The following is a 26,542-nucleotide window of genomic DNA, read 5'->3' as shown; positions in this document are numbered from 1 at the left end:
TAGCCCTGGCTTGGTGACATAGCAGATCAATCTTCTCAAATATGGTGCTTTTCTAATACGACCCATTTAGCATAGCTTTTGGCCTTGCTTTTGAAAATTTGGAAAGTAATTTTGCAACATACAAGTTGTCTTCAATTTATGACTACAATTGAGACCTGAATTTTAGTCATTGAGCAAACTGGTTAGTAAGAAAGATACCCACATGACTGCTTTGCTCAACTACCAGAATCCCAGCTGTCCCAGTTGCAGTTGTTAATTGGCCATTCATCTTATAAGGAGGTGAGGCAGCTCCAAAGGAGGACAGCCAGCTCTCCTCCCTATATAGAAGGGAAGTCAATGGCAGGTTGGAGAAAGGAAGCATAGATTTTTGTGATCCAAGTTTTCTTTCTCCAGTCCATTGAGTTGTTGCCTTCCCCTCCATGCATGGAAGGGAAATTCAACGCTGTGCTGGAAAAAAGGAGCTCAGATTTACATGACTTAACTTCCTTTCTCCAGCCCAGTGCAGAAGTTGCCCTTCTGTCTGTGCTTTTATAAGTCCATCATAACTTTGAACGGTTGCTAAACAACTGGCTGTAAGTCAAAGATTACCTCTATTTTGCATTTGTGGAAAACTATTTCTAGGCAGACAGTAGCAGATAAAAACAAGAAATACAAGAAAAGTGCCCATAAAGAGCTCATACAACACATTTGATTTCTGAAAACCTTAGGCGCTTTAAGCAGCACCAGCATGGCCCTTACTTATCTGCACAACCATGATGTATTATGGGTTCTCTTCCTACTTATATTTTCCATATTAAAAGTAGTATACATTTTACTTCATGCAACATATAAAACAGAAACAAAAAAACCACATCCTAACTTGCACATCTAAAGCAATAATGGTCAAAGATAAGAACAGGCATGATAGAGCCTAGAGATACAACCACAACACACAGTTGTTAAGTCAATCTGGCTTCCCCATTGGCTTTGCTTGTCAGAAGGTCGCAAAAGGTAACCATACAACCCTAGGACAATTGCAAACGTCATAAATGTGAGTCACTTGCTAACTGTATAAATGTTGTTTATGTGTCCATGCTGCAATGCTGCAATAGCTGTAAGTGTGAAAAACGGTCATAGGTTTTTCAGTGTCATTGTAATTTCAAATGGACACTAAATGAGTGCTGTATTTTTAGGGCTATCAGAAATAATATGCCCATTGAAAACTCATTTTTTACCTGTGGAAATCTGACCTTTTCATTTTACTTTTAGAAAAGGCATGCTGAAAACCAAAACACCATCTTTTTATCATCAAGTTTATTGTGACAGGATGCATGGGCCCCAAAAGATCCCACTGGGATGTTAGAAAGCATCCAGACAAGCTACTTTGCCTTCTGATAAATGGATATTTTGTCATTAGATATGCCCACTTTGGAAGCCATTTTAAAAATAAGAAGTCTTGCATTGCAGCTATTCTGTATTTGCATCCATCATATGCTCTTAAAATTCTGAAGTTAATTTTAACTACAACAGGTTGCCTTGCCCTGATCAGGAGGAGTAACAGTCAGCTGTGGAAAAGCTCTTATATCAGAGGACCGCCAACAATGGCGGTCGCCTCCTGAGCTCCTAAGAGAACTATGGAGCTCCCGACCGGGTAGGGGATTGCAGCCGGCCCTATGGCCCCGAGTCCCTTTTGGGAGAGGGGGCGGTCTATAAGCGCTAATAAATTGAAAATTGAATTGAATTGAATTGCATCAGAGGGGCTGAGAGTTGATAGCCCGACCACCCTGGCTTGTTTTGGGCTTGTTTTGGCCTGCCAGGGTGGTCAGTGAAGATCGGAGGGTAAGAAGGAATGGAGGACTGTAAGCGGCAAGCGGCTGGGAGAAGCTCGCGACCATCTGGACATTACCAAATTAACATCTGGACATTAAAACTCCTGGTCCTCCATTGAGACTCTAGCCCTGCCGGCTATTAACTATTAACTTTGTTTCATCAGCACCCTTACCCTACTGGGACTTTTAACATTCAACAATTTACTCGAGGTTAGACCTGCTCCACCTGCGAGAAGCCCCTCTCTCGCAGGTATGGCCCTTGGCTCTTTCAAGGGCCAGCCTTGATGACGGGTTTGCGAACCCCGAGAGGTGGAAGAAAAGGAAGCTGAGGGGCTTTTTACTCTGTTGCCCCCGAGGATTTAGACGGGCTGCGTGGACGGCTGCGACCCACCACATGTTCAATGGACCCGTGTCCCTCCTGGTTGGTACTGGCATCCTGGGAGGTGACGCGAAGCTGGCTCCTGGGCCTGGTGAACGCCTCATTGAGTGAGGGTTCCTTACCGACTGCCTTGAAAGAGGCGGTGGTGAGGCCCCTACTCAAGAGGCCTTCACTTGACCCAACGGAGCTAGCTAATTATCGTCCAGTCTCCAACCTCCCCTTTTTAGCGAAGGTTGTTGAGAATGTGGTGGCGCAGCAATTTCCACGTCACCTTGATGAGTCCGTATATCTAGACCCACGCCAGTCCGGCTTCCGACCCGGACACAGCACAGAGACAGCCTTGGTCGCGTTGGTTGATGATCTCTTGAGGGCCAGAGATAGGGGTTGTTCCTCTATCCTGGTCCAATTAGACCTCTCAGCGGCTTTTGATACCATCGACCATGGTATCCTATTGCGCCGGCTGGAGGGGATGGGAGTCGGAGGCACCGTTTTACGGTGGTTCGGCTCCTACCTCTCCGGCCGGATGCAATGTGTGTTGACTGGGGGGCAGAGGTCGACCCTGAGGCCACTCTCTTGTGGGGTGCCGCAAGGGTCGGTCCTCTCACCCCTTTTGTTCAACGCATATGTGAAGCCGCTGGGTGAGATAATCCGTGGCTTTGGGGTTGAGTACCATCTGTACGCTGACGATACTCAGTTGTACATCTCAACCCCAAGCCACCCCAACGAGGCTGTCGAAGTGATGTCCCGGTGTTTGGAAGCCGTCGGGGTCTGGATGGGGGACAACAGACTCAAATTCAACCCCTCCAAGACCGAGTGGCTGTGGCTACCGGCACCTCGGTTCAGCCAGCTGATTCCATCACTGGCCATAGGGGGCGAGCAATTGCCCCCTGTGGAACGGGCACGCAATTTGGGCGTCCTCCTAGATGCCCGGCTGTCAATGGATGACCATGTGGCAGCCGTGGCAAGGGGGGCGTTCCGCCAGGTTCGCCTGGGGCGCCAATTGCGCCCCCTTCTGGACCGGGATGCCCTACGCACGGTCACTCATGCACTGGTGACGTCTCGCCTGGACTACTGTAACGCTCTCTACATGGGGCTTCCCTTGGGACGCGCCCGAAGACTGCAGTTAGTCCAGAACGCAGCCGCGCGGGTAGTCATGGGGAGTACCAGGTACTCCCACATAACACCTCTCCTGCGCGAGCTGCACTGGCTGCCTGTGGTCTTTCGGGTGCGTTTCAAGGTTCTAGTTACCATCTTTAAAGCGCTCCATGGCATAGGGCCTAGCTACCTGCGGGATCGCATCCTCCCACACACATCCCTGCGGCCAATTCGCTCTCACAGGGAGGGGCTTCTCCTGGTGCCGTCCACTAGGCAATGCCAACGGGCGACACCGAGGAGTAGGGCCTTCTCTGTGATGGGCCCAACCCTCTGGAATGACCTCCCCCCCGACATTAGAACCACTACTGACCTCCGCTCCTTCCGACAGAAATTGAAGACTCACCTGTTCCGACTGGCTGGTCTGGCATAATTATAACGTCTACCTCCTGGCATACACATTTTATTGGTTTTTAGAGGGATTGTCTCTTTTAAATTTAATCTTACAGGATATTGGGATTTTAAATTTTGTATATTCTGATTTATTTACTTAGCTGTACAGTTTTCCATATCTTTTTATCCTCCTCACATATACGTATATATGTATCTATTTATTTAATAATTTTAATTTGTTGCATTTTTGATACGGACTGTACACTGCCCCAAGTCCCTTTCGGGAGAGGGGGCGGTCTATAAGCGCTAAATAATAATAATAATAATAATAATAATAATAATAATAATAATAATAATAATAATAATAATAATAATAATGACAATGCACTACAGTTTACATCCACGTGGTGATATTGATAGACTATACCTACCCCGGAAATCAGGTGGCAGAGGATTATTACAAGTGAAGCAAATAGTTGAAGAAGAAAAACATGCACTGGCTGATTATTTAAAAGAAAGTCAAGAACATCTATTAATCGAAGTAAAGAACAAAAATCTATTGAAGACCCAACAGACGAAACAAGAATACAAAAAAGATGTGATAAAATTAAGAATGGAGAGTTGGCAGAACAAAGCATTGCATGGCCAATTTCTGGAAAAAATAAAAGATAAAGTGGACAGTGAAAAAACTTGGTTATGGTTAACAGCAGGTACATTAAAGAAAGAAACAGAGTCACTAATCCTGGCTGCGCAAGAACAAGCTATCCGCACAAATGCCATTAAGACCAAAATCGAAAAATCCTCTGATGATGCCAAATGTAGACTCTGCAAAGAAGCTGATGAAACTGTTGACCACATACTCAGCTGCTGTAAAAAAATCGCGCAGACTGACTATAAAATGCAGCACAATTCAGTGGCACAAATGATCCACTGGAATTTGTGCAAAAATTATAACATTAAAACAGCAACAAACTGGTGGGAACATAAGCCTGAAAAAGTCGTCGAGGGTCAGATGGTCAAGATCTTGTGGGATTTTCGCATACAAACGGATAAAATACTGGCGCATAATACACCAGACATCACACTGGTTGAGAAAAAGAAGGTTACAATCATAGACATCGCAATACCAGGTGATAGCAGGGTTGAGGAGAAGGAACATGAAAAAGTCGCAAAATACCAGGACTTAAAAATTGAAATCCAACGATTATGGCACAAACCAGCAGTGGTAATTCCAGTGGTAATCGGCACACTGGGTGCTATTCCAAAAGCACTGGAATTACATTTAAAACAGTTAAAACTTGACAAAATCACCATCAGTCAAATGCAAAAAGCTGCACTGCTTGGATCTGCACGTATATTACGAAAATACGTTACGACGTCCTAGGCCCCTGGGTGGGGCCCGACTAGTAATCAATGCCAAATCCAGCGAATCAACTGGCCGCTTTGACACAATCGTATAATAATAATAATAATAATAATAATAATAATAATAATAATAATAATAATAATAATAATAATAATAATAATAATAATAATAATAATAATAATAATAATAATAATAATTCCGAGTATTCAGCACCGATATTTCAATGCAGTTTGGCATGGAAAAATGTGCCACTGTATCCATAAAAAGGGGCAAAATCACTACATTTGAGGGAATTGAAATGCCCAATGGCCAACTAATTAAATGCAACGAAAATGAAGCCTACAAATACTTAGGCATTTTGCAGTTGGATAACATCAAACATGGAGAAGTAAAAACTATTGTCAGGAGAGAGTACACCAACAGAGTTAGGAAAATTTTGAAATCTAAATTAAATGGTGGAAATACAATCAAGGCCATAAATACCTGGGCAATACCAGTTATAAGATACACAGCTGGTATAGTTAACTGGACACAAGCTGATTTGGACATTTTGGACCGAAAAACCAGAAAACTAATGACAATGCACTACAGTTTACATCCACGTGGTGACACTGATAGACTATACCTGCCCTGAAAATCAGGTGGCAGAGGATTATTACAAGTGAAGCAAATAGTTGAAGAAGAAAAACATGCACTAGCTGATTATTTAAAAGAAAGTCAAGAACATCTATTAATCGAAGTAAAGAACAAAAATCTACTGAAGGCCCAACAGACGAAACAAGAATACAGAAAAGATGTGATAAAATCAAGAATGGAGAGTTGGCAGAACAAAGCCTTACATGGTCAATTTCTGGAAAAAATAAAAGATAAAGTGGACAGTGAAAAAACTTGGTTATGGTTAACAACAGGTACATTAAAGAAAGAAACAGAGTCACTAATCCTGGCTGCGCAAGAACAAGCTATCCGAACAAATGGCATTAAGGCCAAAATCGAAAAATCCTCTGATGATGCCAAATGCAGACTCTGCAAAGAAGTTGATGAAACTGTTGACCACATACTCAGCTGCTGTAAAAAAATCACGCAGACTGATTATAAATTGCGGCACAATTCAGTAGCACAAATGATCCACTGGAATTTGTGCAGAAATTATAATATTAAAACAACAACAAACTGGTGGGAACATAAGCCTGAAAAAGTCACCGAAAATCAGATGGTCAAGATCCTGTGGGATTTTCGTATACAAACAGACAAAATACTAGCGCATAACACACCAGTTATCACACTGGTTGAGAAAAAGAAGGTTACAATCATAGACATCGCAATACCAGGTGATAGCAGGGTTGAGGAGAAGGAACATGAAAAAGTCGCGAAATGCCAGGACTTAAAAATTGAAATCCAACGATTATGGCACAAACCAGCAGTGGTAATTCCAGTGGTCATCGGCACACTGGGTGCTATTCCAAAAGCACTGGAATTACATTTAAAACAGTTAAAACTTGACAAAATCACCATCAGTCAAATGCAAAAAGCTGCACTGCTTGGATCTGCACGTATATTACGAAAATACGTTACGACGTCCTAGGCCCCTGGGTGGGGCCCGACTAGTAATCAATGCCAAATCCGGTGAATCAACTGGCCGCTGTGATACAATCGTATAATAATAATAATAATAATAATAATAATAATAATAATAATAATAATAATAATAATAATAATAATAATAATAATAATAATAATAATAATAATAATAATAATAATAATAATAACTACATCTTTGTAAAATAAGCACCATGACTATCTTTAATTCAGTTAATTAATTAAATTTAATTTAATTGTGACAACATCTAGGCTAAGCAACTGAATCCAGTGACCAAATCATTACGTCTTTTAATAAAAGATGTTGACATCATAAAAGGATGTTCAAAATTAGGTTTAGCAGAAACATCTTCTTTCACTTTGTTCCTTTCATAATGATCTTGGACTAAAATGATAAAGGGGAAGCTCTATTTAAAACTCCACTTCTGCATTGCTTTTAATAAATTGGAATTATGTTGTTATTAAAAGCTTTGCAGATACAGTGAGTGCTTCTATAGAATATCTGTTGAACATTTGACTGAAGTGCTAGCTCATAAACTTTCTGAACTATAAAACGGTTGTTGTCAATCAGCTCCTTGCAATAATTTCTCATCAGTGTTAGAATGAAGCTGTAGTGTTTCACAATCCTTAAAGATTGTATCATAGTGGATTGAATTGCAAGAATTGTTTTATTAAAAATGTCTGTCATTTACCGTGTGTTGCCTTAGTTTGTGCTTCAAAAATGAGAATGGTTACTAGTGATGGATATAGGTTCTTTTAGATTCAATCACATAAAAAATATTGTGGATTCAGGTCAATAGCTGATTAAAATAAAACAATCTGATAGACAATAATTAAGACCATAGTTAACATAACTGAGTGTTTTGTAAAGGTATAGATTCCTGAATGATACTAAGGATTATTCAAGTGATTAAACAGAGATAAATGTATGGATTGAACTGCCCAGCAGTTTCTTTAATGACTAAGCAATACTGACATTGTTGTTCTGGATGAAGTTGAATATTTTTACAAGTGATTGTCATACTTAATTTTGTGTTATAACCATTATTTTTTTTAAGAATGTACATTCTATTTGGTGATAAATCCATTTGCTAGTTGGAAAGAATATTGAGTAGTGAGGATATTAGTTGACTATTAACTATTTAGCTACATTTTAGGAAATAACTTAAGAGTCTAATACGAAGCTTTTACTCACATGGAAAAAAAACAAATAGAAAAAGTGTTCTTGATGGAATTCCCCAAATAGGTGAACAGTCAAAGATACGATTAAAAGCCAGATTATGCTTTTAATGGGATACAACAATGTGTGATCCTCACGATATTGTTGAATTCAGCTATCCAATCAACTTAGCCAAGGTAATGGAAGAAGAACCGAAGGGCCCCATATTAGCCACCATTCCTAGATATGGACATAAGAAATTTATTGTTAGAATTAGTAGACTGCTGGGATTACTTGAAAATTTGTTTTTATTATCTTCTGTTATAAAGTATACCAAGTAGTTGTTGCTATAAAAGCTGTCAATCTTCACTGTATGGGAACAGTATTTTTTCTCTAGATAAGTAGCATACTAATTCATACATCAAATCAAAATATAATTTGATCACCATATCACTTGAGTAAATCAACCAGGCATCTGATGAATAAAAATTATTAGTTGGAAAAGGTCCTACCTAGGTGTCTTCTTTTTTTAGTAAGCCAAATCATGCTTTGGGCCATGAAATTGTAATTTATTTAATAAATGTATGGTTAAGCAAACCATGATTTAATGCCATGATTGACTCTATTCACCACATTTAATCCACCTTTTAAGTAATGTGGATAGAATGCTCAATTAATTGTCAAAGATTTTTACAGAGTTTAAGCTCCTTGTTGAAGAAATCATATTCCATGATTCCATGAAAAAGGGAGCTTCCCTTTTTCGGGGGAAAGATCATGCTGCAAATTAATAAATTCTCTATCAATTCTTGTCCAGTGTTTCTTCCCTTAAAATTATGAGATAAGAATGCAAGGAACCAGCCTTAGCTGTATATTTTAACTTAGTTTCTTCTTTCCCCTGTTAGTAAGAAGGATCTTGAGTTACGTGACCTGAAAGGTTAATAGTTGAGATCTTTTGCTATTCTATCTTAAGACGTTTTGTAGACCCCAGTCTTTTCACAATATTTGGCATACCAGATATCGCTGAAGTAAATGATCATTCTTTGCTGCCATCTAGAAAAGATGTCCAGTTGCTCAGTCCAGATATGGTACATGATTCTTAAAAGCTATTAAAAAATGTTTGGAATTGCCCCTTGGTCTGCAATTTAGTAATAATTTACGGTAACTCCTATTTTCTTGCCGTAACAAGAAAAATACGTTTTAAGGATGTAAATTGATTACCATGTATGGCAAATAACATTTCACCTTTAACATTTTGACTCATGATATGGTTCTCAGAATATGGGTTGAAATATGATTTAAATTTTATTTTACTATACTATACTATTTTTGTGCAGAATAAAGCCAAAAGCTTCATTAGTTATACAGTATTTATGTTGAAAATATTTTAGACTTATATTATATAAAATTAAAGCCTGTCTTACTGATTTTACATTTATTTCCTGATACAGCCCCAAGGATATTTTATTAGCATGGATGTATTGCTTGTACTTATTTACTACCAAAGCAGCACTTGAAAAATCAACATTACCTCTTCATATTATTGAGCAAGTTGAATTATTGTACTATTTTATTTATTTGAATTTATTTTAAAATAGTACTGATGTTCATAACTCATTGTTAAATTTCTCTGTGTTAATGATACATAAAGATACAAGCATCTTGAGAATTTTGGATTATTGGCAAATATGCACGGCTACCAACTAAACCAAAGGTTTTTATCCTATGGCCATTTTTAGGATTATAAAAATGCTCATATACAGATGTTGCGGTAGTCAGGAATCATCTAGTAATAAATAAAAGAAAATGTAAAATTTGTTCTAGTCATATAACAATTATCCAGCATTGAAAAACTATCATCTTCCTTACTTAAACAGAGACCATTTATTCCATCACCATTTTTAAATATATGCCAGTTCTCATAAGTACCACTCCATTAATCAGTGAACGTAAATCATATCCATAATTTAATTAGGAGTATGACATTTTAGTTTGTATATTGCATTTTGCTGTTACTCTTTTTCAAAACACCACCAAATAGCCATTTTCTTTATTAGAAGAGATGATGGTGGGATATCATGCACAAAGGCAAAAGAGAAAGTATTAAACATGGATAAACATCAAGTCTATGTCTTATATGAAAATGTGCTGGACAAGACTAGTCATGTAGCATGCTACTGGTACACAGTGCAGACTTTTCTGTACTAAAATCAGGAATGTGTTGCTTATGTGTGAAAACTTTCCAAAACTCTGGGAAATCCAAGGAATAAAAACACTTATGTGGGAACAAGTTAAGAAACTACCTGTACATATTGAAAGAATGTGTGAAGTGATTTGCCTGGCATACCGCTATCATAGAGCTACCACAGATCTTTGCTATCTTTTTGAAATGTGTGAGAAGATGATGTATGCATTGTGTGTGTGTGTGTGTGTGTGCTTGTGTGTTCACAGAACTCCTGTGTGTGCTTGGAGTCCTTGCTTTGAAAGGGTCCCCTCTTATGTTGAGAAATTCTCTTGGCTCTATCTTTTTCTAATGTATCCTGAATGTTCAATTTACATAACCACCCATTCAATCCAATTGAATTGTATGTAGCAGTTGACCAGACTGAGCCAGAGTGAGGGGTCAAACATGTCATCAGTCTTGAGCCCCTTCATGGCCACAAGAGATCAAAGTCCAGCCATCTTGAATTCTGTAGATAAGTTTATTCTTATCTGCTGCCAATTTGCTTTGATTGTTAATAGTTCAGATTCTTGCAGACAACTTTAGCATACAGTAAACCTATATTCATTTGAACTCCCTAGACTCCTGATTTCCTGCCCTTGACATTGTATGTGGCCAAGAGGTTTTGCTTGGAGCCAGTCATTCTATGATGTCCATGCTTTTATGGCATATTGAAAATCATCCGAATATCTGTGGTAACATCAAAGAAATAACAGCAAACATACTTTGTTCTCTTTTTTTAAACAAACCATATCTAATTAGTGTTGATTGGTTTCATGTTGGTCATTATAATTTGCTGTCATGGTACCATGTTATCAAGTGCTCTTAATGCTTGATGATAGCTAAGTAAACCTATATATGGAAACATTATGCAGAAAACCTGACACTTCTTGTATTGTAGCATGTGAGCATGAAATATAGTCTAAAAGTTATTATTTTGTCAGATAGGAGTTATTTATTGTTAGATGAATGTTTGGAAAAGCTTAATAATTTGTATGCTAAAGATTTGTGTTTTCTTTCAGCCATGTACACCCAATGTTTCATTTATGTAAATATTTCTGTGATTAATACAGTTTAGAACTCAAAATTAGATCAGCTGTAATATTTCAGTTGCATTGGTATATGGAACTTAAAGTTAAGACTATCAAACTTAATACAAGGGTTGGGGAGGGTATCCTTAAGATATGGGGAAATCTCCCCTCCCCCTTTCTTTATTTTTCTTCTTTATTTGAGGGCAAGAAGTAAGGTCACTAAAAGAATCAAACCCTGATGTGGGTAAATGAAACATGAGGCCCGCTGATTTTCTAAGAACATTTTAAATAATGTTCTCCAAGGTTTCATTTTTGTACTATAGACAATTGTAATATTTTTGGGAAGGTGGAATGCTGTTAAAGAAGTGTCAGGCTTGTTGTTTTCTAACCAAAGAAGGATAAGAGTTATGAAATTATATCTTATTTATAAAAGGTGGGAAATTTTATATATTATTTCCACCACTGTAAAAATAGTAATGTATATCTTATACCGCAATTTCCACTCTGTTTTTATACCATCTACTTCTACAGCTGATGAAGCAGAACATTAGAAAGGTAAAACATGAATCATAAGTGTGAAATTTGGAAGGATGCCTTTTTATTTCTGGTATTTGTTCGAAGCCAACAGTGGAATTAGATCTAGGAGCTCTTCTCGTGTATCATTTCATGCAGGAATCGTCTGATTTGACTCCTGTTTTGTAACTAGAGGTAGTTCTTATTTAGCAACTGCCACTTTAGAGACTGTTCTCAGTCATTACAATGATGTAAAAAGTAACTTTATGATCAGTCCTTGCATTTATGATCTTTGCAGGCCTGAAGTAAAATCCTAAGCATAGCCAGAGTTACTAGTGACCGCTTTGCTTATTGATCAAATGTCCGTCTCAATTATAACACCGGGGAACTACCAGAGGACTACCAGAGGACTGGAAAAGAGCTGATGTGGTTCCCATCTTCAAAAAAGGGAAAAAATTAGATCCAGGAAACTACAGACCTATCAGCCTAACCTCAATACCAGGAAAGATTCTGGAAAAAATAATCAAGCAACGAATTTGCGAACACCTAGAAGCAAACAAAGTAATAGCCAAAAGCCAACATGGATTTGTCAAAAACAGATCATGCCAGACTAATCTTATTGCATTCTTTGATAATGTGACAAAATTAGTGGACCAGAGGAATGCCGTTGATATAGTTTACTTGGACTTCAGTAAGGCTTTTGATAAGGTAGACCATAACCTACTACTAGATAAAGTAGAAGAATGTGGGTTAGACAGCATCACCACCAGATGGATTGGTAACTGGCTGACCAACCGCACTCAACGTGTAGTTCTCAATGGAACTGCATCTACATGGAGGGAAGTATGCAGTGGAGTACCCCAAGGCTCTGTTTTAGGCCCAGTACTCTTCAACATCTTCATCAATGATTTGGATGAGGGAATAAATGGGGAACTCATCAAATTTGCAGATGATACCAAGCTGGCAGGAATAGCCAACACTCCAGAAGATAGGCTTAAGATACAGAAGGATCTTGACAAACTTGAACATTGGGCACTATCTAATAAAATGAAATTCAATGGTGAAAAGAGTAAGGTTCTACATTTAGGCAACAAAAACGGAATGCACAGGTACAGTATAGGTGATACCTTACTCAGTAGTAGTAACTGTGAAAGGGATCTTGGAGTCCTAGTGGACAACCATTTAAATATGAGCCAGCAGTGTGCAGCAGCTGCCAAAAAAGCCAACACAGTTCTAGGCTGCATCAACAGAGGGATAGAATCAAGATCACGTGAAGTGTTAATACCACTTTATAATGCCTTGGTAAGGCCACACTTGGAATACTGCATTCAGTTCTGGTCGCCACGATGTAAAAAAGATGTGGAGACTCTAGAAAGAGTGCAGAGAAGAGCAACAAAGATGATTAGGGGACTGGAGACTAAAACATATGAAGAACGGTTGCAGGAACTGGGTATGTTTAGCTTAAGAGAAAGAAGGACTAGGGGAGACATGATAGCATTATTCCAATATCTCAGAGGTTGCCACAAAGAAGAGGGAGTCAAACTATTCTCCAAAGCACCTGAGGGTAGAACAAGAAGCAATGGGTGGAAACTAATCAAGGAGAGAAGCAACTTAGAACTGAGGAGAAATTTCCTGACAGTGAGAACAATTAATCAGTGGAACAGCTTGCCTCCAGAAGTTGTGAATGCCCCAACACTGGAAGTCTTTAAGAAGATGTTGGATAGCTATTTGTCTGAAACGGTATAGGGTTTCCTGCCTAGGCAGGGGGTTGGACTAGAAGACCTCCAAGGTCCCTTCCAACTCTACTATTGTATTGTATTGTATTGTATTGCTAACGGATTAATTGTTTCCTGACTGGTTTCTGGTTTGATCCCTCATTCTTAAAAGGTTTTGATTTTATCTATTCCCCCCCCCCCCATTGTATTCTACAGATATTATTGAAACTACTTTGTGATTAGGACAGCATGTTGATAGGCAGGATATACATGTTTAAAATACATTAAGAAAGACAGAAACGTTGCAAATAAGAATTGAATGTTTTGTGCAGCATCTTTTAATGCTTCCTTAGTCCTTTCTCTAAACAAATTCAGTCTGTCCTGGAAATACCTGCTGAAAGGCAACAGATACAAAACACATTAATACATTACATACAAAACAGCAGGATTAGCCCATTCTTATTTTCCATTCCCTACTCCTGCCTCCTTTCCTGAGATTTCACACTCATTGCTTATGGGCTTTAGGATTTGCCTTTGAATCCTTGAGGGCAAGAACTGAGCTTAATTTTTAATTGAGATTCTTTCAAGTAGTCAGTGCCTGGCATGAAATTCTGCTTCCACGGAGTTAAGACCTAAGCACAATTCCACATATAGCTGTGAAATCATTTAAAAACAAGCTTTGCAAGGGGCACAAGTTAAAGAAGACAGCTGCTTTGTACTGTAGTGCTATTGCTGTATCAGCAAATACATTCCCGGGAGGCATTTGTGACGGTCCCGCCATATGAAAGATTTCATTGTTTGGCAGGGTTGTTGCTTGCTATTTAAACTCGGGATTCTACTTTTGAGGGACTCTGCCAAAGATTGTATGACATTTGGCATTTGGACACTATTTAAATTTTTCTGTTAAATACTTTAATTTTTATAGAGTGCCACTATCAAGAGTTTTAGAAAAACTAGGACAACAATTGAGCCCCAAATTTTTGTTGCTAAGCAAGGAAAGAAGGAAGGAAGGGAAAGAAAAGAAAAGAAAAAGAAGGAAAGAAAGAAAGAAAGAAAGAGAAAGAAAGAAGGAAAGAAAGAAAGAAAGAAAGAAAGAAAGAAAGAAAGAAAGAAAGAAAGAAAGAAAGAAAGAAAGAAGAAAGAGAAATTTAGACTCAAAAGAGCCAGTTTGGTGTTGTCCCAAAAAAGTTTCTTGGGAAAAAAACCAACATAGATCATGTTGTGACACTAGATGGGTGTGAATAATCTATTCCTTTTACTCTGGGTACCAAGTCTTTGTAGCTCCAAACCACAGAATGATGTCATGTGTTTTGAGATTTGCAAAACCATATGTTGGCCCGATAATACCACAAAGAAATAATAATAATAATAATAATAATAATAATAATAATAATAATAATAATAATAATAATAATAATAATAATAGTTTTGGGGAATAATCGCACTCGGCCGTGACTTAGAAGACTGTATTGTACAGTAAGTTAGGGCATGTAATGACTTTTGTACAGCTATCTTGCGAAAGCAGTCTAAGATTCTTAGAAAAGATTTTTCTAAGAATCTTTTAAATCGTAAAACATGAATTTTTACTTTTGAGCATTTTGATCCTTGTTACATTGTGTGTGTGTGTGTGTGTGTGTGTGTGTGTTTATAAAATATTTTGATTTTGCAGCAGTTCTAACTGTTAAAGTCAACTTTAAGTCAATGTTATGTTTGTAATATTTAGTCTAATTTGTAATTAATATTGATAGAACATTTTTATCTATTTTCAATAATCCAAATGATCTAAATATAAACTTAATAAATAAATAAAATAATAGAATGTTAATAATCTCCAATTAATATTTATAAACATCACTGTATTGAAGTGATATATCAAGGTTTATAACTTAAAAAATAACAAGAAATGGAAAAAAGAAAAGGTTTCCGTAACATGATGTCTTCTAGATCTGAAACTGAAACATGCAGAATTCTGTGAGAATTATTCCAGATTGAATAAAGCTATCATGGGCTATACAGATAATTTTGTTTTACGATGATAGATTTGAAATGATACTATACTTGTCTACTCTGTACTCAGCAGTAATGTTGATTGCCATTAAGTGATTACCATCTTATTTAGCTTAGAACTATTAACATATTAACATTAATCTTCCTTCCATCCATCCATCCATCCATCCATCCATCCATCCATCCATCATTTTGCATGTTGTATTGATGCATTTATATCAATGCCTGCATTAATTTCAAATGTAGAATATGTTAAATATTACTTAATGCATATTAAAATCTTCCATTTTTATGTAATAAGTGGTAAATACATCATCTCACTGGTAAAGGGCATTAAATCAAGTCTCAGTTACTTAAAAAGTGGTGATTGATGAATTTTGCTATAAAACTGCTCTATATTTTCTTTCTTTGCTCCTTTAAGGATAATGTTTCAATAGTAGTCCAGCTGTAATTTTTAAAATCTTCTTGAAAGTATAGCTTTTGCTCTGTTTGGTTGTGATATTAAGTCAGCCAAAAATTGTCTCATGTTCACCCACACTTATTTTGGCGACATTGATTAAGTCTGCATCTTTATATGCTTATATTCTATCTTTTGGATCTGTCCCCCACCCATCCCTTTGTTGATAGAGCGATCACCACACAGGCCTATCCTCCAAGCTGGTCTACCAGCCAATACCTCTGCAGTTGTTGGGAGCGATGCTGAGTTTGTCTGCAAAGTCTACAGTGATGCCCAGCCTCATATCCAATGGATAAAACACGTAGAAAAGAATGGAAGTAAATATGGACCAGATGGACTACCACATTTGGAAGTTTTAAAGGTAAGTTTACTATTATTATCATTATTGTACATTTTTGAGACAATAAGTGATTATTTTATAAATGTTATTGTGAAATGGAACTAAGGGATCAAATTCATTAGAATAAACTAGAACTTTTTCATTTTTCCTGTGCGAAAATGAGCTGGCGCTCATGTGAGTTAACTGTTTGATGTCATCAGGTGACAATACTGTCTACTGTCAAAAGCAAACATTTGTTTGGCAATTTGTTCTCTACATAACACTGTTTTTCAACCTCAGCAACTTTAAGAAGTATGGACAGACATATTGGCTAGGGAATTTTGGAAGTTGAAGTCCACACAACTTAAAGTTGTCAAGGTTGAGAAACACTGCTCTAAAAATCCTTTTATTTACTAGCAAAATGATTTATTTTTCAGATTTCATTATTTATTAAGAGAATTGTCATATATAACTTCTTAATATTACTTATGATGGATTATTATTTTTGCAAAGAATATACAAATAAATAAAGAAAACTATACTCTGCTTTTAATATTCAAGCCTAGGGGAACACTAAGTGGCCTTCTGAAATGGTCATTTTTGGTGCCAAAGAATGTTGGCTGTGCTGGTTTTACTGAATGTCAGTGATGCTGAAATGTCAATTTTTCACCACCTTGTTATGAAACTTCTGCTGGGCAATGAACTTTCAAGTTGGCAGCCACTGATTTCCTTACAAAATATTGTTCTGCTATGAAATAATAAGAGCCCGGAATCTAAGGATTTGGCACCACTCAACAGTTGGTCAACTCAGGAGTTTTTCCATTCTATTCTTGTTTTTTTAAAAAAATAAAATAAAATAAGTATATTATTTATCTACTCATATGCTAATTGAAGAAATCTTCAGTATTTTGGTGGCGGGACCATGGTGGTGTCTACATTTGGGGTAGCAGTTACATTGTTCTCCTGTGTTATTGGTCTGTTCTAGCATTCGGGGATAAATAGTTCCAATGCTGAAGTGCTGAAACTGTACAATGTGACAGAGGAGGATGCTGGAGAATATATTTGTAAGGTCTCCAATTATATAGGGGAGGCCAACCAGTCTGCCTGGCTTGTGGTTCAGCCAGATAAAGGTAAAAAATGTCTGTTCAAGAAAGCTGGATGTAGAAGCTGGAAAAAGTGGTGCTTTGGGATTCTGCAGGCAGCTTCTAGGATAACTCTATGACCTTGGTGCATTTATAATCCTGTCTTGAAGATGCAACTGGTTTTACTCCAGTAGCCATGGAAAAATTCCCACAAACAGTATACCTGTCTTTTTAATTATCTGCTTCTGAGCCCTTTTGTATTTTTCTTTCAAGCATTCAAATATATTTCTCTCTCTCTCTCTCTCTCTCTCTCTCTCTCTCTCTCTCTCTCTCTCTCTCTCTCTCTCTCTCTCCCTCCCTCCCTATCTATCTATCTATCTATCTATCTATCTATCTATCTATCTATCTATCTATATATATATATATATATATATATATCTTTCTCAGCATTCTCCGAAGGACTTTAACCTCTGACTTTCGCTTAGTTTTATTCTTCACTTTATGTCTAGCATACCCCAATATTTACAGAAACCATATGTCCTTTATTTTAAAGGGACAGGACTTTGTTTCAGGAAGCAGCCCTTCAGATTTCTTTAATTATTTATTTTCTTGGTTTTGCTGTTGGAATTTTTCTTTGTAAAGCAACATTATAAACACAAACCTTTTTTTATCCTCATGAATCTCTTACATATTTCCCATTTTCTCAGGTTTCTCCTTTCTCTTTTCCAAGAATATGTGGTGACTATACCTATACCATTAGTCACAACTAGTATTTGGGATAAACTTAAGAAGAGTAATCATGTGGGTAGCATATGCTGGACTTTTTCTCCATGGTATCAGACCAAATCTGAATTCCTATAGATTCAGTTCAGCATAAATTATTTTCCTGGAAATCTAGTGCTGACTATATTCTTTATTATCACATTATTTAAATACTTGAGCTGTACAAAGCTATACATTTTCATGTGGCTCTTGTTAATAAAGTGACAGTCTTGGTAGCTATGTAAAAGCATTCTGCTCTGATGGTCAATGAACATCAGTCCTCTATTGTTAATTCCATTGTTTGTCTGCACAATAGAACAGTAAAGCTACCATGTAGATTGTTTTAGAACATTGCTTAATTTGAGATTCTTTATTTTGCCCTTTGAACAATCCTATTGTTTACCTTGAAATGTTGAACAATAGAATAGATTTAGTATGAAAAATGGCCTTGTATCTCACTGTGCTTGGTGTCCATACCAATAAGATCATTTTAGTGAGCACTGATCTGTACATGTTTACTATAATAGTGTCAACTCGTGAAGCTTTTCTGACCTGCTCCCGACAGGAACAGAAACCCTGACAAATAGTGGATGTAGTGTAGGCACACAAACAATCTCAGATTGACTTCTCATCTCTACTTGACACATAGTTGTTCTGTTTTCTGTTATCTACTGCCATAACATTTAATGATTTTGCCTGAGAGTTTTTTTTAAAAAAATAACTCTTTAACTTCTATCAAAAGTATAATGAACATACTTCCTTTTAATAGTATTATCTCTTAGTTTTCAACTCTTCCATCTATGTCTCTGATATTCCTCTTTAATTTGAAGGAGAATCTTTTTAAAAAAAAGATTTTTCTTTTGTGCATTTTATGTTTCTGTGTCATTTTTAAAAACTCAAAACAGTTTGCGGTCGAATTTTTCCATGTTTGTTTGATTGCATGCATATTTAGGTGGTGAGTATAGGTTTGGTGAAGGGTATCCATGATTTATTCCTCTCTAAGGTGCGCTGGGATCTGTTGGTAATTGCCTTTTGGTTGAGGATTTGTGGATGGGATCTCCCCACGGCGGTGAAATTTTGCTTCTCTGGAAGTGCCAAGTTCCCGTGGTCCCATTTCCCATCCACAACAATTTCCTAAAATGTCTAGCTTTTCTCTTGCCTCCATTTTTTTCCTAGGCTGCCGGTGTTAATACCACGGACAAAGAAATTGAGGTTCTCTATATACGGAATGTAACTTTTGAGGATGCTGGGGAATATACATGCTTGGCGGGTAATTCTATTGGGATATCCTTTCATTCTGCATGGTTGACCGTCCTGCCAGGTATATACTGCTATCTTCCATGGTTTTCTTCCTTTTCCTGCTTCATTGTTGATTGCTACTAAATAACATGGCTTCTGTCTCAATAAGGGCTTTTCAAAGACTGTCCAAAATTATAGACTGGGATGGTTTTGGAATTCATTTGAATAATTCGAACTGTTTTACCCAAGTTCTCATTAAAAAAAAAGGAAGAATACTTTTAAAAAATCATAAACTTTTCCAGTTTATGTTTCTCTGGGAAGGTTAGATTTTAAAAACAAGTCAGAGGGCGAATTTGAGGGTGCACTTTTGAAAAGCTACTAATGCCAACAAATTGGGATATATATCCATGAGAATTAGCTGTACAGAAGAGGGAATACAGAAGCGATGTTTCTACAACTTTACAATCAATTTGGTGCACTCTTTAAATGCTGCATGCTCCAAGCAAACGGGCTAATACTGGTAGTCCTCAACTTAAATCCAAAATTTATGTTGTTATGTGAAAAATTTGTTAAGTGAATTTGTTCCATTTATGACTTTTCTTAAGTTAAGTGAATGATTGCAGTTGTTAAATTAGAAACATGGTTGTTAAGTAAATCTGGGTTCTCCATTGACTTTGTTTGTCAGAAGGTCATAAAATGACTCCTGAACACTGCAACCGTCATAAATATGAGTCAGTTGTCAAACATCTGAATATAAATGCCATGACCATTGGGATATTGCAGTGGTCATAAGTGTGAAAAATGGTCATAAGTCACTCTTTTCAGTGTTATTGTAACTTTGAATGGCCACTAAATAATCTGTTGTAAGTTGAGGACTATCTATAGTTTGCTTGTTTGCAAAATGTGTCTTGTTTTGCTTGCGATAATGTTGCTTCTGTTTTGAGCAGAAGTGCACAGTAATTTGCTTTTCTAGCTGAAAATGTCAATTAGAAAATAGTGGACATCTAGATGAATAAAAACTGCTTGCTTTGTAACCCTTTAACCTATTTCCTTATGTTGTTATTATTAGAAAAACATACATTAAGTTATTGAAAGTTGCAGTTAATAATTTGCCACTCTGTGTGTGTGTGTGTGTTTCTGTTTAAAGTTTTATATAAAGATTCCTGCATGTATGTATTGCTAAAGCATATAGTTTACACTTGTGCTGTACATGGCTGTAGATTTTTCTCAAGGTTTCCAAGGTTTTTCTTTCCTCTTAATGTAAGAAAGCCCACATTACTATATTTTTAACTTATTACCTTTTGAAGCTCCAAGCTGCATCCATCAATAAACAGGTGGTTATGATTTAAATGGCTGTTGCTTCTGCTTGACAATTTACTTCCCTATTTGCAATTGCTCAAGCACAACTTGATCAATTTATGTGAAGGAGTATTAACATCACATGATATGGAAGATTAGCTTTTCTACTGACCAATTATACTTGTTGAATTACTACTGTTTTAATACTGAAATAAAACAATTAGGTACATATAACATAAACTGATATTCCTAATAGTGCTTTTTCACAGATGCAAATAAAAAGTGAGAAAAAAAAAGATATCCCAAAAGTTATAAACCCAAAAGTCGCTGCAGGTTAAGATACTATTTGTCATAATTATTTTAATCTTGCACAATTTATTTTAATCACATGGATATTAGCAAATCATTACACTACCCAAAACAATTGGATATAAAATTGGTCATCCCCTGGAAGTGTAGCTATGATAGCTGGGAATATTGAAAGTTTGCTATTCAACACATCTCAAATATACCTGTTTGGAAAATGTTGATCTGTAAAATAAACATTGGTAGATGGTAACTATAAACTAGAATTGTAATTGTCCAGTGCCACTTTAGGACTAGATCTAATATGAGCACAATGTCTCCTTGGTAAGCTTACTTATATACCGTTCTTGTCTACCTAGATATGTGAGTGTATTTATGCTGAAGCTAATTTGTATCTAAGCATAATTCAAAGATTGAATTATGGAAGGAAGTGCTGAAATCATTTTTTGAAATTGTCAATCATTACAAATATAAAAGCTTTAAACTTCCTGCATTTTTTACTAGAGCAAATATATCCAACTAATTAGGCTACCATTTTCATGGTATAGTCTTATCATTATTCAGGTAGGATAATAGATAGTTCTTGTAATAATTATAGAAAATAGAAGCCTTGGGGAGAAAAGTTATGTTTTTTAAAAAAATTAATTATTAAAAATATTTTGTTTCCTGTTGGCCTTATAAAGACCTATATTAGATTTCATGAGTTGCTCTGCCAAAATGTTTGGACATAAGAGTTTTAGGTGCTCTTAACATCCTCTGAAAGGAACACAGTGGCTCAGTGGCTAAGACACTGAGCTTGTCGATCAAAAAGATCAGCAGTTCGGTGGTTCGAATCCCTAGCACTGCGTAACGGAGTGTGCTCCCATTACTTGTCCCAGCTTCTGCCAACCTAGCAGTTCTAAAGCATGTAAAATTGCAAGTAAAAGAATAGGGACCACTTTTGGTGGAAAGGTAACAGCATTCTGTGCACCTTCAGTGCCGGCCACATGATCACGGAGACATCTTCGGGCAGTGTTGGTTCTTCGGCTTTGAAACGGAGATGAGCATCGCCCCCTAGAGTTGGGAACCACTAGCACATATGTGCGAGGGGAACCTTTACCTTTACCTTAACATCCTCTTAAATGCCATTAAAGTGAATAACATTGCTATAAGACATTGAATGGCAATGCTTTAATAGCTATAGTTTTCAAAGGATCTAAAACTTCTATCTCGGTTTCTTCTGACGTTAAATGCCCTGATCCTATGCTTATCTCTTAGAAATATATATCACCTTGTTCACTGGACTTACTCCCATATGAGATACATAGGAAGATAAAATTGATGGATGTTTGGTATTTAACAAAATTTGGCAGTATTCATGAATGAGAAAACCTAATTCAAAATACTTGATGTATTTAGTCCCTGCCAACTTCAGTAGAAGTACAGAAGTCCAAGGTAGTTGATGCCTGATCTTTGTTATGCTTTGTTCTCACATAAGCCTTGCTTTTCCACTAGCTTTCAGTTCTTGTTTGGCTTTCCTTGTGTGTTCAGGTGGCCCACAGAGTTAACTACAGCGTTCCTTAAAATTATTTTACTAAACCTGTCATTTGCTGCAGGCCAAGTACTGGGAGTTTGGGATAAATGTTGATTCATCTGGAATGAATTATGTGCCTGTTTTCCTATCTAAAGAACCTTGGCTTAAAAAAAAGAAAAATAGAGTAAGAAGAAAAGGTGATCACTCGCATGATTCCAATAATATGTAGTCTTACTTTCAAAGATAAATAGGCTGCTAATAACCCCAACAGTGATCATATTCACAAGTTACCTTGAAAGAGTCATTTAATAAAGAAAAAGTCCCTTCAGTCACATTCAAAAATATTAGATGTGCTAAGCACTAAAACGTTAAAATATCCTCTCCTTTAACTTGGAAATATTAGGCTTTTGGTGTCTTATAAACTTGGTTCAGTAGTACAGGTAGTTCTTGACTTACAACCACAATTGAGCCCAAAATTTCTGTTGTTAAGTGAGATGTTTGTCAAGTGAGTTTTGCCACATTTTATGACCTTTCTTACCTCAGTTGTTAAGTGAATCACTGGTTGTTAAGTTAGTAACCCCGTTGTTAAATGAATCTGGCTTCCGCATTAATTTTGCTTCTCAGAAGGTCACAAAAAGTGATCATGTGACCTTGGGACACAGCAACGGTCATAAATATGAACCATTTACCAAGCATCTGAATGTTGATCCCGTGATTGTGGGGATGCTTCATAGGTCGTAGCTTTGAAAAATGGTTATAAGTCACTTTTTCCAATGCTATCATCACTTTGAATGGTCACCGAATGAACCGTTGTAAGTTGAGGACTACCTGTACTTGCGGTCCATCTACTTGTTCTTTTCTCTTCAGCTTGATGCTTTTCTGCCTCCTAATTTGTTGTCTCACCTGTTCCCCCTTCACACTTGCACCGTAGCTTCAGTCACAAACAAACCCTACCCAACATATCCGGACTACGTGGAGATTTCCATCTACTGCTCGGGAGTCTTCATCATTATCTGTATGGTGGTGGCCGTCTTTGTGTGCCGCATGAGATCTACAACCAAGAAATCAGACTTCAGCAGTCAGCCTGCAGTACACAAACTGACGAAGCGCATTCCTTTGCGCAGACAGGTAACAGAAAGTAGATAAAGAGTTACAAAAAACTATTTCCCTTCCCTTAAGCCAGCAGATCCTTTGGGGGCAAAAGGATTCCGATTCAGGGAGTGTCTAATGGGTGAAAAAACAGTAGTCCTACAAATTCAAAGCTTTTGGGGAACCCGCAGCAAAGTCTGATCCCAAATATTCAAATCATGTTTAAATCACAAAAATGTAGTCATGGTTTAGGACAGGAGTAGTCAACATTTTTATACCTACCGCCCACTTTTGTATCTCTGTTAGTAGTAACATTTTCTAACCGCCCACCGGTTCCACAGTAATGGTGATTTATAAAGTAGGGAAGTAACTTTACTTTGTAAAATTTATAAAGCAGAGTTACAGCAAACCCCTACTGCCCACCATGAAAGCTGGAACGCCCACTAGTGGGTGGTAGGGACCAGGTTGACTATCACTGGTTTAGGACAATAGGTCAGTTCTCTGCATAAGCTCTGAGTGTGTTCATCCAGGAACACGTAAAGGAAAGTTGTTATATTTAAAACTCTGATCCAAGGAATTTACATTGAGGAAGTGAATAATTTACAGAAACCCACTTTGAGTCCACAAATTCAATTAGAGAACTGATTTTTCAAAGTGTTGTAAGTTATTTAATGTCAGGACAGAAATGAGTGATGTTGAGAAAGAGAGATTAAGTTTCTAGGGGGGAAAAATATTTACTGAGCTACAGTAAATAGAAAAGATTTAGTGCAGGAGGAGAGGAAAATCAGTATAAGTCTAGATTTTTGGGGGAGGGGGAGGGGGAGAGAGATGCAAATTCCATGGGCACAGAAGTCTTCATCTGAATAGCAATAATTATGCTTTACTATAGCATCTCAACACAGTAATGTGTCCACATAGTGGAATGTGGTTTCTGATCCCTGAAAATGTTTTTTGTTCCTTATGTCTGATTTACACTATAGAGAGATAAAGGGATTTGTATGTATGAACGTGTGTCTCTCTGTGTGTGTGATAGAAAAGAATCTTTAAAAATAAATAGAAATTGATGATGTGTATTGATATAGCTATTTTATGCTAAGTTACTATAAATGGCATTTTTGAAGCTCCAGATCATCTCATGTTCATGATATTTGATGTAAACTGCCCATAAGATATTTTGGGGATACATATCAGTTATGATTTTACATGTGGCATTAAATCATCACTGGAATTCAGTTTATCAAAATCTTTATAAAGAACTAAACTACCTGTGTTTTCCCAAAAATAAGAGCATGTCTTATTGCCACCAAAAAAGGCACCAGGTCTTATTTTCAGGGGAGGAATGTCATCCACTGACTCACCTCACTTGATCGTGTCACCCCTGGCCTCCTTTTCATTATCAGAAGCCTTCAGGAACTTCTTCTGTGACCTGCAAGGCTTTCTTGAAGGCCTCTGCAGCCGATAACAGAGCTCTGGATTGATCCGGAGCTCTGTTATCGGTTACAGAGACCTTCAGGAAAGCCTTGCCAGCTGCAGAAGAAATGGGCTGGCAAGGCAGGTGTCGTGGTGTATAAGGCCTGGCTGCAACTGTTTGAAGGTAAATAGTAACCTCCACTCCCTATTCCCCACCCTACTTTAATTTTTAGCCATGCACCTTGGAGTATGTTGGGACCTATGTTGAGGGTAGGGTTTATATTGGGTGTATGTATAAAAAAAATCAAGCTAGGACTTACTTTAGGGGTAGGTCGTATTTTTGGGAAAACATGGTATTATGATTAAATTATTTCTCATTTACATGGCCATCATTTTGCCATAAAATGAAATAAAAAATTAACATAATATTTTAATTGAAAGTGTTATTTCTCTATATGCATGAAGCCTACTTTTAAATTTTAAAGTTTCTGTAAAAGAATTTTGACACCTTTTAAATAACCAGACCTTCTTGTATTCACCCCTTGTTTCAACTGCTTTGAAACTCATAGAATTTGGTACTCAATGTATTTTGACGCAAAAAAAATTGTCCCGATACTCATCGTTTGTTTGGTACTCAATGCACAAACTACAACTTGTTGATGTTGGCTGCTTTGTGACTCACTACTTTATTCCTTATGGGAAAATTTGTTTTGGTACTCATCATTTTTGGTACTCATTGTGCCTCCCGGAACCAATAATGACAACTAATGACGTATACTGTATCTTTATACTCATATTTGTGTATATAAAAAACATGAAAAATTGAATGCCTTGCTGTCAGCTAAACAAAACTTTCACTTTCAGCCTTCCTAAAGATAGTGATCTGAATCCTGGATAAAAGGAAATCATTGGAATCGACCCAGACTAAAACATCTAGATGATCTGACTTAGATAACAGAGAAAATATTATTGGTATAGAGCACGAAGCATCAATCAATAGTTAGGCCATGGTTCACCATAAGCTTAGTCTTTCCTCAATGCTAGTTATCCCAAACTATTGATTTGCTTTTGGAATGCTTTACTTTGGTCATCTCTCACAGATTTGCACATGGAAGTCCACACAGCAGATCTAATAGTTTGTGTTGCAGTTTTACCAAAATAATTGGTGACCAATTTCCCAGGTTTTTGTTTTTTATTTATACAAGAAAATAACTCCTGTAATTTTCTGGTGTATCTACTTGGAACCTTTGTAGCACTGTAATACATTGCTCTATTCTTTTTTGTGATGTAGACTTGGCAATAACATAATGATTGAAACTTAACATTATTCCCATAATGGCAATTGAATGGCAATTCAAGAGCGTAAGTCAAAGAAATTATAATTTGTAGACACAAAGATAATATGCATACAGCAATGCACATAACACACACACACACACACACACAAACCACATGCACACAGGTTTCTTCTAGTCCTAAAAGTTACTGCATAATTATATTTAAGGTTAATTTTTTCTACTTTTTCCTTTAAATGCAAAGTAGTTGGGAAAAAGAAATCCAAATATATTTGGTTTACATTCATGTGTTACTGAATGACATGATTAAGGCTTTATTGCTTTATCCATAAAATACCTTTTATGTTTGCCATACTTTTATTCTGAAATTTGATGAAAAAAATATTGAAGTGATTTAATAATAATCTTTTTATAGTAGTACAGCTAAGTAGAAACTAAAACAGCTAAATGCAGTATGGTTTCTTCTTGGTGTTCATAGTATTAGGAGAAACAAT

At 36.9% G+C, this 26,542-nt stretch overlaps 1 protein-coding gene across 3 annotated transcripts in view; it reads left to right on the top strand.

The window, feature by feature from the left end:
• FGFR2 (fibroblast growth factor receptor 2) overlaps positions 1–26,542 on the top strand; it is a 126,089-nt gene that overhangs the window by 74,562 nt on the left and 24,985 nt on the right. For 2 of the 3 annotated variants that reach the window (XM_081955667.1, XM_081955666.1), the window contains 3 exons: positions 15,905–16,095; positions 19,074–19,218; positions 23,186–23,382. In XM_081955667.1, coding sequence (XP_081811793.1) covers positions 15,905–16,095; positions 19,074–19,218; positions 23,186–23,382 — 533 coding nt within the window. Of the gene's footprint in view, positions 1–15,904; positions 16,096–17,038; positions 17,184–19,073; positions 19,219–23,185; positions 23,383–26,542 lie in introns of all 3 variants that reach the window. The other variant, XM_081955665.1, reaches the window with a different exon arrangement.

This window comes from Natrix helvetica (assembly GCF_964273705.1).
Source record: "Natrix helvetica genome assembly, chromosome: 5".
NCBI classification, from domain to species: Eukaryota; Metazoa; Chordata; class Lepidosauria; order Squamata; family Natricidae; genus Natrix; species Natrix helvetica.
Note: the sequence above shows the minus strand (reverse complement) of the source record. Positions and strands in the feature narration are given on the sequence as shown.